This window comes from Panicum virgatum, chromosome 4N, assembly GCF_016808335.1.
Source record: "Panicum virgatum strain AP13 chromosome 4N, P.virgatum_v5, whole genome shotgun sequence".
NCBI classification, from domain to species: Eukaryota; Viridiplantae; Streptophyta; class Magnoliopsida; order Poales; family Poaceae; genus Panicum; species Panicum virgatum.
Window position 1 is genome coordinate 1,588,964 of NC_053148.1, and position 15,205 is coordinate 1,604,168.

At 48.4% G+C, this 15,205-nt stretch overlaps 2 protein-coding genes across 3 annotated transcripts; one reads left to right on the forward strand and one right to left on the reverse strand.

Annotated features, from left to right (window-relative positions):
- Nucleotides 1-3,752: 3,752 nt before the first annotated feature.
- Nucleotides 3,753-6,893, forward strand: LOC120670748 (protein DWARF AND LOW-TILLERING-like). Its single transcript, XM_039950895.1, has one exon. The coding sequence runs from the start codon at nt 4,630-4,632 to the stop codon at nt 6,469-6,471; it is 1,842 nt and encodes a 613-aa protein (XP_039806829.1). The 5' UTR covers nt 3,753-4,629; the 3' UTR covers nt 6,472-6,893.
- A 2,950-nt stretch (nt 6,894-9,843) lies between these two features.
- On the reverse strand, nt 9,844-13,888 carry LOC120669978 (nuclear speckle RNA-binding protein A-like). 2 transcript variants are annotated; one of them, XR_005672930.1, is made up of 8 exons: nt 13,578-13,888; nt 12,446-12,567; nt 12,143-12,371; nt 11,942-12,003; nt 11,779-11,860; nt 10,613-10,668; nt 10,291-10,426; nt 9,844-10,191 (listed from the first exon to the last, which is right to left on the reverse strand). XR_005672930.1 is itself a non-coding variant. In XM_039949915.1 (7 exons), the coding sequence occupies exons 1-6, from the start codon at nt 13,744-13,746 to the stop codon at nt 10,314-10,316; spliced, it is 777 nt and encodes a 258-aa protein (XP_039805849.1). In that variant the 5' UTR covers nt 13,747-13,884; the 3' UTR covers nt 9,844-10,191; nt 10,291-10,313. The 2 variants fall into 2 exon arrangements, 1 of the variants encoding a protein (XP_039805849.1); XM_039949915.1 differs by lacking the exon at nt 10,613-10,668 and having other exon boundaries at nt 13,578-13,884.
- Nucleotides 13,889-15,205: the final 1,317 nt, after the last annotated feature.

Genomic DNA, 15,205 nt, shown 5'->3' on the forward strand with positions numbered 1-15,205 from the left:
TTTTAATCGACCGTGCAAAAGAGACTGAGTTAATTAGGAGTCTAGTCCCAAACCTGGTTGACAATGGCTTATCTATTTTGCAATATACGGATGATACGATTCTCTTCATGGAAAATGATCTAGAAGAGGCCAAGAACATGAAGCTCTTGCTATGTGTTTTTGAGCAGTTGTCTGGTCTTAAGATCAATTTTCATAAAAGTGAGATGTTCTGCTTTGGTGAAGCTAGGGATCTAGGGACAGAGTACTCTCAAATCTTCGGCTGTGATATGGGTACTCTTCCTTTTAGATACTTAGGAATACCAATGCATCATAGAAAGCTTAGAAACTTAGAGTGGAAAGAAGTGGAGGAAAGATTCCAAAAGAAACTGAGTGGATGGAAAGTCAAAATGCTCTCTGTAGGTGGGCGGTTGGTTCTCATTAATTCTGTCCTTACTAATTTGTCTATGTTTATGCTTTCTTTATTTGAAAAAGACTGGATTATTATAGATCTAAATTTTTCTGGCAGAGCGATGGTCATAAGAAAAAGTATAGACTAACAAAATGGGGGGTACTCTGTACTCCTAAAGATCAAGGAGGGTTAGGAATCTTAGACCTTGACCTACAGAATATATGTTTACTCAGTAAATGGGTGTTTCGGCTTATTAATGATGATGGAATTTGGCAAAGGCTCTTAAGAAATAAATATTTGAGACACAAAACCATCACACAAGTAGAATACATGCCGGGTGATTCTCATTTCTGGTCTAGCTTGATGAAAGTCAAGAATGATTTTTTGAGAATGGGCAAATTCATGGTGGGAGATGGGTCTCAAACTCGTTTTTGGGAGGATGCCTGGCTGGAGACCATTCCTTTTAAACTTCAATATCCAGATTTGTATAACATTGTACGGAAGAAGAGTGCAACAGTGTCAACGGTCCTTAGGTCGAATCCTTTAAATGTAGCCTTCAGAAGATCTTTAGTTGGGAATAACTTACAAGCCCGGCTTCACCTAGTAGCTAAAGTTGTGAATGTTCAGTTAACAGATCAGAATGATACCTTTTTATGGACGTTAAAACAAAATAGTCAGTTTACAGTTCGATCTATGTATAGAGCTTTGGTGGCACCTTTGGCTGTTCCGTACAATAATATCATCTGGAAGTTGAAAATACCCTTAAAAATTAAAGTTTTCATGTGGTATTTACAAAAAGGAGTAGTTCTAACCAAAGATAATCTAGCACGTTGACAATGGAAGGGAAGTATAAAGTGTTGTTTCTGTAATTTCGATGAAACTATTCAACATCTTTTCTTCGATTGTCAATTGGCTAGAATTATTTGGAGGATTGTACATGTTTCTTTTAATATTACACCACTCATGAATATTCTCCATATGTTTAATGGATGGTTAATTGGGCTTAATAAGAAGCTTATGTACAAAATTTTGGTTGGAGCTTCGGCTGTCTGTTGGGCAATTTGGTTAAGTAGAAATAACATGGTTTTTAACAACTCCAGAGCTGCTATTTCTTTGCAGGTAATATTCCGAGGGACACACTGGATCCGCTTTTGGGCTTTGCTGCAAAAGGAGAACGAGCGACCTCAAGTTACCTTGGGGTGCCGTGTGCTTGAAACTACATCTATGGAGTTTTTCGCTTCCAATGGATGATCTTTTAGTTATAGAATTTCCAATGGATATTTTTGTGCTTGGTTCTCAAACTGAGTCGTCTTTTTTGGTGTTCGGAAGAACTTCGAGTGTAATAATGAACAGCTATATGCATAGTTTCATGCAGGGGCTGGAATATTAATATATTCCCGTTTCTAAAAAAAGCCAGTTTCAGTGGAGAGTGTCATCACACGATTATCTAGACTGTGAATTAAGTAAACCGAGCCGGAGGAGTGTCATGGTGATGACACTAACACTCCTCTCACATCCCGTGACTCTCTTCTCTCTTCTGCTACATCAGCAAATTTAATGTTCATGACACTCTCATGACTCTCTCACTGAAATTGGCCTTAGCTGGTTGATTGGCCATTATTTTTCTCCCCGTACTTGAGCTGAATTTACTTGGAGGGGAATGTTTTTTTGTGTGTGTTTTTGTGTGTGTGTGAGTGTGTCAACTATGGCACGTCGCATAAACACGTCAATCGTAGAATTAACTGAGTGCTAGCTCCTTGAATTTACAAGAGAATGGTTTACTAATAACTACTTGAAACGCCATGTCTTCCTCCATGTAGTATTCCCTCTGTTTGGCACACCGTCTGGTCGAACACGCCGTTGTTGCTGCACGCCTTCCCTTACAGATTAGCCAGCTTGCTAAAATGGCTTAAGAGCATCTCTAACAGATTACTTATATCTCTTATCTTAAATATTTTCTCTCTCCATTACGAACAGCTACTTTTATATTTTAGGTAATGGTTGCTGCAACAGATTGCCAAAATTCAATCACCAATAATAAGATAGAGGGGAAATCCCCTTCATTTAGGTGAGAGAGAGGTGTGTTTTGGTAATTATCAAAAAATTATAAGTAATGGGAATCGGATTGGTAATCTGTCGGAGCACCTCCATCACTAAAAACATCAATTTTTTAGTATTGAGGAGAGGGATGGGTAATCTGTTGAAGACGATCTAAGGGTCGCTAACCCTCTCCTAAAACTCGTTGGCGCAGGCATCACATCATATTCAACTTGGCGCCCGAAGTTAAACATTAAATCATGTAAGGGCACAACTAGGAAAATCACACTTCCCTGCTAACAAACAGCTCCTAGTGGCTATGATAGCAAGTATTCTAATGGATATCAGTGCTAACCTGGTAATAACCCTGTTGTAGATGCTCATACAGCCATATCATCGGTGGCATTGTATGACAGTTGTGTGGAAACCGTGTGTTGAACATTACTACTCAGGAAACGATACTTGTACCACAAAAAACAAATGTAGTGATTATGGTAGTATGTCTTACATTACACCTAACCGTATAATGACAGTGCTTATGTAGATGCTCGTGCCAAAAAAAAAAGTCTGAAAGACTTATTCTTTTTTAAAAGAAGGATAATATAATTTATAGATTATTTGTTGATGTTATTATGAAAATTGATAGATTATTTGTTGATGTTATTATGTGTTATTTACTACTTTTTACCTCTCTCCGGACAGGGGCTTACCTCCAAGCTGGCATTTGTATCGTTAGTGGCTTTGTGTGAGTAAAAAGTAGTACTACTGTAGAAACAATACTGAATTTCCAGACACGTCTTAGCTAGTGGTCCTTTTTTTTTTGAAAAAGTTAGCTAGTGGCCATACGTGAACCAAATTCCAACTGGGCTTCCCTAAATGCCAACTCGGCAGCTCATTTAAGCAAGCAAGAGTACACGCGGAGCATTGAAGAGAAGCAGGCCACCACGGGGCACGCGTGCGTGCGCCCCGTCCTGCACCGTCAGCAGACACGTCCGTGCCCCGCGGATCGCGGGTCGCGGGTCGCGGCAGCAAAGCGACAACGGGGCGCCCGCGTGGCGTGGCCCGAACGCGACCGGGCAACCACGCGTGCTTCCACGTGGACGGCGTGGGGCAGCCCAACGGTAACAAGGGGCCATGGCGGGCGACGAGGGCGGGTCACGTGGCGCGCACCTGACCCTCATCACGGGCGCCCCGGCGGCAAGGCAACGGTCACATACCTCACCTTGGCCAGGTGGAATGGAAGGCGGCAACGGTCACATCCCGGACCACCCCCCCGCCACGCCGCGCCAGCCGTCCGGTCCGGATCTGACGGCCGCGCGCGGGCGCCTCGTGATTCCCGCCTGCCAGAACGGCCGTCTCCGTCCCTGGCCCCCGGGCTTCTTCTCCCAGCCCCCCTTCCCTCGCGCCAGAGCGAGTGAGAGAGAGGAGTGAGGCGAGAGAGAGAGCCACCACACACACACAGCAGAGAGGGCGAGACAGGGAGACACAGAGAGAGGGAGGGTTCATGGTGATGCAAGAGGAGGAGCAGTAGCAGTAGGATCCATTAGGGAATAGGAACACACTCACAATCGATCCCATTTCATCCCCCATTGCCGCTGCATTGCATCCGATGTTGCATTGTTAGATCACCGTCCCCTGCTTCCTGATTTCTTCTTCCATTTTTCGGTTCTTTTCCGTCGGGTAATGGAGGTGCTGGGGTTCGCCGCTTGCCGCTCGCTGGGTTCCGCCGCCGTCGCCGCCGCGCGGGCTCTGCGGACGGTGAGCCGCCCCGGCATGCTCTCCGTTGCCCGATCTTTCTAGATGTTTTAGGCCGTTCTTTCTCCAAAATACATTCTTTGATTCTTTTGTACTAATCCCCAATTCTTTCCTGCATATACAGCATAACATACACATAGCCACACCTCATAGACATCGAATTCTTTTTTTCCTCTTGTTTTTTACCCAAAGGAGGCTGACCAAATTCTTTCCCAGACTAGATCCTCTGTTTTTAGAGTTCTCCTCCTTCTCTTGTACATCGATTCGTATACAGATCACATTGCAAGATCCTCTAGCAGTAGCTAGATACCAGAGAGGGACAGAGAGAGAGCAGAGTGAGGAGTGGGTCAACAAGGAGGAGGAGGACGAAGAGGAAGAGGAAGCCGCAGAGGAGCAGAGGAGAGGACTAGGTCTCTTCTTGCCGCAACGCATCCGGCCGCGTCTCCGGGATGTTGGCTGGTTGCTCCTTCTCATCGTCGAGGCATCAGATGAGCACCGCGCAGCGATTCGACATCCTCCCCTGCGGCTTCTCCAAGCGGAGCAACCGCGGCGACGGCGGCGCCGCCCCGCGCGTCGCGGCCGGAGACCCAAGGACCGGCGGCGGCGGCGCCACCTGCTCCTTCCGCACCCACCCGGCACCGCCGGTCACCCAGGCGGTCTCATGGGGCGCCAAGCCGGAGCCCGGAGGCAATGGCGCCGGCGGCGTCTGGGAGAGGAGCAGCAGAGCCGTCAAGCGGGCCCACGAGGAGGACGCCGGTGAGGAGTATGGAGGCCCCGTCGTCCGCGCCAAGCGGACCAGAATGGGCGGCGACGGTGATGAGGTATGGTTCCATCAACCCATTGCAGGGACAGTGCAAGCAGCTGGGGGCGGCGAAGGAGAAGAGCCAGAGGAAGAGAAGGTCTTCCTGGTGCCGAGCGCCGCGGCGTTCCCCCACGCGGGGCCGTCGCTGGTCGCGGCCAAGAAGGAGGAGTTCAGCAAGTCGCCGTCCAACTCGCCGGCCTCGTCGGGCGGCACGGACGGTGGCTCGTCCGCGGTGCCACCGCCGCCCGAGCTTCACGCGAGGAACGGCGTGCCGGCGCGAGGGGAGGCCGGGCGGGAGGCAATGGAGCTCGTGGTCGCGCTCACCGGGTGCGCCGACTCCCTCTCCGCCCGAAACCACGACGCCGCCAACTACTACCTGGCGCGGCTCGGCGAGATGGCCTCGCCGGCGGGGCCCACGCCGATGCACCGCGTGGCAGCCTACTTCGCCGAGGCGCTCGCGCTCCGCGTGGTGCGCACGTGGCCGCACCTGTTCGACGTCACCCCGCCGCGCGAGCTCGCCGACGGCGCCGTCGGCGACGACGACGCCACGGCGCTGCGGATCCTCAACGCCATCACCCCGATCCCGCGGTTCCTGCACTTCACTCTCAACGAAAGGATGCTCCGCGCGTTCGACGGCCACGATCGCGTTCACGTCATCGACTTGGACATCAAGCAGGGGCTCCAGTGGCCAGGCCTGCTCCAGAGCCTCGCCACACGCGCGACCCCCCCGGCGCACGTGCGCATCACCGGCGTCGGCGAGTCCAGGCAGGAACTGCAGGAAACCGGCGCGCGGCTGGGCCGCGTGGCCGCCGCGCTCGGGCTCGCGTTCGAGTTCCACGCCGTGGTGGACCGGCTCGAGGACGTCCGCCTGTGGATGCTCCACGTCAAGCGCGGCGAGTGCGTCGCCGTCAACTGCGTCCTCGCCGCGCACCGCCTGCTCCGCGACGACACTGGCGCCGCGCTCGCCGACTTCCTCGGGCTCGCGCGCAGCACGGGCGCCGCCATCCTCCTCCTGGGCGAGCACGAGGACGCCCTCAACTCCGGGCGGTGGGAGGCGCGGTTCGCGCGCGCGCTGCGGTACTACGCCGCGGCGTTCGACGCCGTGGGCGCGGCCGGGCTGTCGGACGCGAGCCCCGCGAGGGTCAAGGCGGAGGAGATGTTCGCGCGGGAGATCCGCAACGCGGTGGCGTTCGAAGACGCGGACCGCTTCGAGCGGCACGAGAGCTTCGCCGGGTGGCGGCGGCGCATGGAGGAGGGCGGGTTCCAGAACGCCGGCCTCGGCGACCGGGAGGCGATGCAGGCGCGCATGATCGCGAGGATGTTCGCGCCTGGCAACTACAGCGTGCAGGCGCAGGGCGACGGCGAGGGGCTCACGCTCCGGTGGCTGGACCAGCCGATGTACACCGTGTCCGCATGGACGCCGGTGGGCGACGGCGGCGGCGGAGGCAGCACGGTGTCCGCGTCCGTCTCCACCACAGGGCAAAGCTGAATGGGTGAAGAAGGTTAAGTGATGAAGAAAGAACAAGGTTTTTCGCTGGTTCTTTTGCTGTTAGTGATCATTCAGTAGTTCATTATACAGTCTGACAATTCTTTTATACATCCAGAAGAACAAAAAAAACAAAGGAGAAACAAAGATTTGTAGCTTTTTTTATATATAGTTTGATAGGATGAACGATTCAATTGTTAGTAGTTGTAATTCTTTATTCTTTTGGCTGCTGAGCCCCCTGCAAAAATTAGCTGCATGTTATGTAGAAGCAAAGGAGTTTGCAGATGTTGGCAGGATGTCTCCAGTTGCAATACATCATATTATTACATGGAATTTTTTTACCGTATTTGCTTAGATATTTGTAACTTGTAATCTGTGTTCGAGTCAGAAGGAAATGGAATCAAATACTATGGTTTTCATCTGAATTGTTGTTGTTATCAGGAAAAAAAAAGTATAATTGCTCCTGATCAACTTGCCGAATGTTTTGAGTAAACTGGAACGCCTTATGATCCGAGTCTCTTTGAATTGTGTTGCACCCTCCCTCCATGAACTTGATCCTACTGTTGGAACGAGATTGTAATCAGCCATTGCGAGGGGCTGAAAGTGTTATGGACCTATAGAGCTGTCATGGCATCATCTTCTTCTTCATATCTGTGTGACTTGTCATATCTGTCATTCTTCTTATGTAACACATGGGTGCTGTGTGAACTGAAGCCGCTTGATCTGCCTCCACTTTTTCCATGGCTGTTGCTTCACCATTTGCATCGACAGTTACTGAAATGTCCAGTGCAGGAGCATTTTTCACAATGTACGAAAGGAATTCAGGCAGGCAGCTGGATAGATTTGGCCCATTTCCTGGGTTGCGGAGAATATCAGCGGTCCAGTTGGGCCCACCGAGAGTTCCCCATAAGCGGTCTGATTCTGATCGTTAAAGCAGGGCCCGTGGGCTAACTCGGACGAGCCATCGGCGTACAGCCCAGCCGTCGCGCGTTCCACCGCATAGTGTGTGTCAGTGTGTGGGCTTTGGAATGTGATTCAGCCCTGCTAATGGGTTGGAACCCGCACCATACCCAACCCCACCCAAAATTAACATATTTAAGATATCCAACCCCACCCAATCCAATTAATTAATTTCTCAACTCTAACCAACCCGCCCCATTATAAACGGGTAACCCATAAAAACCCATGGGTTCTACTATGCAGAGGAATTTAGTGGTTTTACACTTAATGTGGGGACCACATATATGTCTAGCCACACTACTTTGCACAGAGTATCTGTCAGTCATATTGACTCCTCTCTAAAAATTTCAGTCAATTTCGATAAAATTTTATAGTGTGAACGCGAGATTTTAATTCTAGGGTCCGGCTCTTGATGTGAAGCCCACGTGTAGTTCTAGCCACGCTGCTTTGCACAGAGTAGCTGCCAGTCGTACTGAGTCATCTCCAACAAATTTCAGTCAATTTCGATAAAATTTTATAGTGTGAACGCGAGGTTTTAATTCCAAGGTCCGACTCTTCATGTGGGGCCCACAGGTAGTTCTAGCCACACTGCTTTGCACAAAATAGCTGCCAGTCGTACTGAGTCATCTCCAACAAAATTCAGTCAATTTCAATAAAATTTTCTGATATAAACACGTGGTTTTAATTTCAGAGTCCAGCTCTCACGTGGGGCCCACATTTATATATAGTTATACTATTTTGTAAAAAGTATCCATTTCAACCCACCCCAACCCGCCTCAACCCGCATTTATATAGAACCCGCCCCGACCCACCCCATTAACTAATACAACCCATTTTAATTCATCCAAACACACTCCATTTCAAAACCCACCCCACAAAACTCATTTCAACCCAACCCATTAGCAGGCCTAAACATGAAGATATCGTTAGACTGTGTTTAGATCACTTTGCATTTTATATTTTTGTATTTTTAGAAGGGAATCTTTAATATTTGAAATATTAAATATAGACTAATCATAAAACTAATTACAGATCTCGTATGTAAACTACGAGAAGAATCTAATGATCCTAATTAATCCATCATTAGAGCATGTTTACTGTAAAATTAATGTAGCAATTTAGTGTCTAATCACGTCCTAATTAGGCTCGTTAGATTCGTCTCGTGATTTACAGTCCATTTGTATAATGCGATTTATTTTCGACTATATTTAGTACACCATACAAGCTATTTACAAAAATTTTGTATTTTGGATTTTGAGATCTAAACAGGGCATGAACATCTGCGTATGATCCAAGACCCTGAACCAAGAGGTTGGCTGTCGGTGGTGCTGGAAACACTCCAGCATGAAGAGTTGACACAATTGGTGGTCACAATGTGGGCAAATATGGTACGCAAGGAGGAAGGCGATCATAGAAAACATCTTCGAGAGCCCTCTGTCCACTCACTGCTTCGTGGAGAGGTTTGTATCGGAGTTGGAATCGCTTACCAACCCAAGTGCAAGGAGGAGCAGAATCGAACAGGCGGTACTAGATGGGCACCACCTCCAACAGGCAACAGGTATGGCCAAGTTAAATGTTGATGTTGATGCTGTTGTCTCCAAAGGGTCAAACCGGGGGGCCATTGCGGCCGTTGCACGCGATGAGGCAGGCCGATTCCTAGGAGCCTCGGCCCTAGTTTTGACAGGCATTACTGAGCCAGAAACACTTGAAGCTTTGGCTTGCAGGGAAGGCTTTTCCCTGGCCAGCGATCTTCTACTTCAAAGTATCCGCCTGGCAAGTGATTGCGTGAAAATGCCCTGGGACCGTATGTTCAGGTTGTGCGGGAGATCAAAGCAAGGATGGCAGATCTTCATAAGTGCGAGATAATCCATGAAGGGAGGAGGATGAATGTTGATGCTCACAGACTAGCGAGGGGAGCCCTCGGCAGGCATGTTGGCCGACATGTATGGTTCCTAAATCTGCCTGATGGCGTTTGTAATCTTGCTCTAGACGGCTCTGCCTAGGCAGCTCTTGTAATCTCGCTCTAGACGGCTCTGCCTAGGCAGCTCTTGTAATCTCGCTCTAGACGGCTCTGCCTAGGCAGCGCTTGTAATCTCAAAAAAAAAAAAAAAGTCCGGCCGGCTTGCTTTGTGTTGCAGCCCGTCCCGTCGTCGTCTCACCCACATACTGACATACGCGAAGCAAAATCTACACATGGAACAGGCTGCGCCTATGCTGCATGTCTGCATCGAAAGAACAAATACGAGCACAAACATTCAGCAGACTCAACTGACCGTGGAATGAATGAATGGGTTAAAAGGGCAGCGTTCATGGTGGGCACACAATCCGCAGCGCGTTTAATCCAGCAAATAAAACAGGAACCATCCAGCAGCTGAGCAGATGTGCCGAATCTGAAACTGATGTGTGGAAACTAGATAGACATGAAATACAGGCTACGAAGCCTTTATGCGAGATGGGAGAAATATGCAAGCTCTCAAATGTAGCAGCCAGGCCAGCATTCGTCAGATCCACGGATTAAACGGCAAAACTGCCTCGAGATACAAATCAGCACATTACAAACAACTCGGCAACAGGCATTACGTCGACAGGTATGGCACAAACGTTTTAACCTTCTGTAGTCTATTCTGTCTAGAAGACATCTAGCACGACCAGGGTCGCATAACTGGAACCACGTGGGGCACAAGCTAACGAACCTATCACTGTGCGGTAACATCTCTGGAATCGAACTAACAACCCCTCATGGCCTTTCGACGTCGACCAGGCCTACAAAACAGCGATAGAAGCGGTTGATTAACACAATCCTCCGTCAAAATTGATCCTTCAAAAGAAAGGGCGAGGCGAATTATCAGACTCTCAAATCACCTGGTAATCCGAACACCAAGCACTTATCGCCTGCCACGAGGCCCACCAGGTCCTGAATTCCCCCTTGGACCCGTAAAACGAGCAAACTGCAGGCGTAAATTGGACGAGTTGCGATCATGCTCATCAAACTTATAGCCTGCAAAATCAACCGGAGCTTTGTGATTTTCTTTGGTGATTTTCGTCGAGTCAAACGCTGCATCTACATATGTTGTTATTGATACAAAATGAATTAACAAGCAGTCCGCAACACATAACGGCAACACTGACCAGTCTAATTTAACATATTCTAGCAATACGCCACAGCGAAGTCTGAATTACTTACTGATCTTACTAGAGATGTTGGCCCCTTTCACATAGCCTTGCCCATTAATCATCTCTCTAGAATAAGATATAGGGTGACACACATCATTAAGTAGACCGCTCTCACCCTCATAATCACATCACTGCATCATATCCATAACACTAAACTGGTGGCCACACGAAGAACCAATTACTAAATTATTCACGGTATCGGTAAGCCAAGGGTGTCAGCAATATTTTCTGCTGTAGTGTTTTCCAAAACATGCATATGTCAATATAAAATTGGGAAGCATTATCACATGAAACTCAATCCACCAAGTGGCATAAGCATCAGTGACAAATTGTGACAGGCCATGCGGTGGGAAATTTTATAGAATTTTAGTATGGACTAAAAAGGCAAGATCTACACAAGTTGATTTGGAAAGGTTTTGGGTGGCCATTCTCCAAAACCAAAGAAGGATATATAGTTTGCTTGACAGTTAAGGTTCGGTAGAGCTTCTGCAGGTGCTCCAGTAGCGCAGCAAGAAAGCCACGGCTGGGCAGTGCAACTGCAGCTGCAGCCACAGCCAGTGAAATAGCTGAAGCGAACCATATAACGTCTGTGGATCTTAAAGCACAAAGTAGCACTTGGGGGAGAAAAAAGAAATAGCAAGAAAGAAAGAAATAGTTACGCCCTCCATTACGCCCTCCATTCTCTTTTACTTTGTCATTCGGACATTCATTGATAGCCCACAATACACAAATCTGACCATTAGTTTTTCTAATCGTATGGTACAAATATAATAAAATTAACCTCATGAAAATATATGTGAGAACGAATGTTTGCTGTAACATTTCCATATAAAAGACCTAAACATTTTCATATAAAAGACCTAAACATTGATATGTAAAGTGGTGCTGGAAGGTTATTAAAGGTTCTTGCATGCTTTCTAGGATGACCGCTAAAAGAGAAGGTAGGTTTCAGCTCAGATCTATACAAGATGAAACTTGAGGCATCCAAGGAAAATGGAAGCGGATAAGACCAATACCTGAACACAGTGTAGTCATGGTTTTCGACATTAAACAAAGAATTCAGTATATGACTAAATGCAACCAGAAATAGATTTGGAATTAACTTCAAAAAATGATTTAGATTCAAATGAGCATAGTTTGGAAAGTATCCGTATATGTCAAGTTCATCAGTTTCACCTTGCAAAGCATCCATGGCAATAGCAGCTTGAGTAGCTTCAGCAAAATCAACAAAACAGAGGACAATAGGGTCACCGCCAGGCTGCCAATAGAAAGTAGTAAGAAAAATGAATGAAATCAAAGAAGAGACAAATGCTTGAAAGAAATCAAATAGTTCGCTTACATGTTTTGGTTCTTTGTTTACAAGCCTAACTTCACGGAAGCCAACAAATGGCCGGAAGATATCTGGGGGGGGGGGGGGGGGGGGGGGGAGTGAAGGACCAATAACTAAAGATGGAGGTCTATCATACTTGATATCACCTGCAGTTTATGCAACCAATGTGTAGGGAAAGCGAACAGCAGAAAATATATAGATTAAGGATACGTGAAACTTCTCGACATGTACAGCCAGTAGGAATGCCTTCAATGTATAAGGTGTTTGAGGCATCAGGTGGAAGGGGAGGCTCTGGCATTCCACCACCATAACCAATATTTCTGCTATCCATACCCCTTGCAGCCATCATTGAGCGCTCATCAACTGGGTAGCCAGCATTGCCTCCCACAGCAGGCCTAATAGGTTCTCCAGTAGGTCCAGCACCATAGGATTGAATTTGCTAAGAAGTTCAAGAAAAGTGTTAGCTGACTTTGTTTTTGAGAGATGAAAATGCAACGACACAACAATTGATACCCCAGTACGCAGAAAACGTTCGTAGGACGCATTAAGAGACTCGGTGTCTCTAGCAGCACGATACCCTGGCCTTTCATCATCACGAGGATAATAGCCGGTCATGTCAGGTGCACCAGGTCCATCTATGGAGCGAAAACATCAGTAGTAAATACAGATTTCAAGCCATACTCACCCAGATTTATGTGGAACATTTCAATGCAGATCAGGAATTAATGATAATGTTGTCTCAAGCTATTCGGAGTTGCAGCCCAATCTTAATTATTTCTTCCTCTAATTGTAAATATCTAATCCCTTTTATTTTGTGTCATATTTTTCGTAAAATTGCTTGTCCAAGTTTACCTTTTAAGCCATGGAAATAAGAGGGGGTAGCTCCTTTGTCGGTTACAACTTGACAAACAGACTCTGATGCAAACTATTAGCTGTGGAGGTACTTAGGCCCGTATGAATAAGAAGCCTGGTGAAAACAGTACTATGGTTTTACCGTTTTAGTCCCTAGATACCTTCAGCTTCCTGTTGCGGCTGGGTTTGACCTACGCGTAATGAATCAACCAAAGTTTCCGTACACTTTGCTCCTACAGCTTGCGTCAGACAAACAATTCAAAGATTGTAGCACTGCATGTGGACCACTCAGCAGCAACTAAAGACATGAATCTATCAGTGGGTTTTAGCAGCGGGTTTTAGCCTCTAGGTGTCAATCCTAAACTGGTAATAGGCAACAACCGTTTGCACCAGAGCACCATTTAAGTGATTGCGACACATCGCGCAACCAACAGAGTCCACTACGGCAGATCCGTGGGAACGAGCTCAACACCGGAATCCGGATCCACCTGCTTCCGACAGAAAGCCGACGCAGACGTCACCGAATTCATCGCATCAGCGGTGCACACACCTCTCGCCACCGAAGCTGCTCGAGCGGAAACGCTGGGAACTCGCGCGATCTCAGCTCCGTCACGGGCGGGGAGCAAACACTAGAGCGCATTGCATGGAAGCGGCGGCAGCGCTAGAGCCCCTAAACGGCCGACGGCGCCTCCGCCACGAGCAGATCGAGCGGCAGCTAACGCAGAGTCGCGGACGACGACGCGCGGATCAGATCGCGGGGCAAGGCGGGGCGGGGCGGGGCGGGCGGGCGAACCTGAGAAGTCGGCGGGCCGGGGGCGCTTCATGGGCTGCTGGCCCCCGGCGGGCGCCATCTGCGGGGCGGCGCCCATGCCCGGGTGCGCCCCGGCCGCGGCGGAGGGGGGCGGCTGCTGCTGCTGCTGGCGCGGGTCCGCGGCCGCGTACCTCCAGTACGCGTCGGCCATCGCGGCTGGTCGGTCGCGCCCCCGCCGGGGAGGTGAGGCTCGCCTGGGATGGGAGCGGAAGCGGGAGTGGAAGCGAGGCGGGCGGCGGGAGTGGAGAGAGGGCAGAGGTGGTGGTGGTGGAGCCGCGGGGACGGGGAATGACGTGTGGGGACTGGGGAGAGGAAGAAGGACGCGCAAGGGGTCGTGGGCGGCCCTGATTGGCTGGTATCACGGTCTGCTGTCTCGTTGTATTTGGGCCTTTGGCCGGCCGTATGGCAACTGGGCCTCAAATCGTGTGAAGAGAGCATGCCACTTGTTCACATCCTCGAGTTTGTTTGCAACATTGGAATTTCCCGTTGGATAGGGCTCAGTTTTCCACTTCTTTTTTGAAATTAGAAAGGACTCAGCTGTAATCCAATGTTCTGCCGATTGCCTCCTTTGGTTGAGCTGCCCGTACTATTATTAGTACATGTTTACTATAGAACAACATTATCGAATACTAGACTAATTATATTTAATAGATTTATATCATCAATTAACCTTTATTTATATAATTAGCTTTTAGTTAGTCTATATTTAATATTTCTAATTGGTGTACAAACTTGGATGTAACGGAAACTAAAGTTTTAATGCTTTTCCCTAAACAACGGATAAACACACAAAGAGAAATACGCCACAGTACAATGTCAACGGCTCGACGACCGATTAAAGATAGATCGATCAATTTTTTTTTTTGCTGTTGTACTCTCTCAGTCCCAAATTATTAGTCGTTTTAATTTTTATAGATATATTAATATTAACTATACACCTAGATATGATATATTTATATGTACGAGGTCAGTCTCAGTGCACAATTTTATAGTACAGTTGTCTAGACTGAGAACTAGGTAACTGTGCCAGATATGTTTGATGGTGATGAAACTCTCCTCACATCCTATGAAACTCCATCTTTCTCTCTTCTTGTCATGCCAACAAAAATGATGATATTTAGTGTTATAAAATTCTCCATGAAATTTTCATCGAGACCGACCTAAAATTCGAAACGAATAGAGTAATACATAAAAATGGGTCAACTACCCCACCGGCTCACTTAGATCACGGTCCGTCCATCCATCCAACCACATGACACACACCGGCGACGGCCGTGTCATTCACCGCGAATCCGCGACCCCAGCACAGCCCCCGTTGACATCCCCTTGCTCGATGCTATGACGGGACCCACACCCACACCTGGCCACTAGCACCCTGGGCCCCACCACGTTCCCGACCCGGAGGCCCACATGGCATTGGCTTCGAGTTACCGTTAGCGCGCCTCGTGTCCTGTTCCGTCCAGGCAGGAGGATAGGGGGTGTCTATTTATAGCGTGCGCGATTAGGTTCGCGCGCGTCGCAGAAGAGGTGGAGGCAGCGAGTTCCGGCTGAGGCGGAGGCAGTGAGCTCCGGCCGCGAAGGTGCTCCGGCGAGCTCCAGCGGAGGCGGGC

What these genes read in the sequence shown, in the direction of transcription:
- LOC120670748 (XM_039950895.1), top strand. Translation starts at nt 4,630, where the DNA reads ATGTTGGCTGGTTGCTCCTTCTCATCGTCGAGGCATCAGATGAGCACC.
- LOC120669978 (XM_039949915.1), bottom strand. Translation starts at nt 13,746, where the DNA reads ATGGCCGACGCGTACTGGAGGTACGCGGCCGCGGACCCGCGCCAGCAG. An exon ending in CCGGCCCGCCGACTTCTCAG is followed by an intron (nt 12,568 to 13,577) that starts GTTCGCCCGCCC and finishes TTCGCTCCATAG; the next exon opens with ATGGACCTGGTGCACCTGAC. An exon ending in TACATGTCGAGAAGTTTCAC is followed by an intron (nt 12,004 to 12,142) that starts GTATCCTTAATC and finishes CCCCCCCCCCAG; the next exon opens with ATATCTTCCGGCCATTTGTT.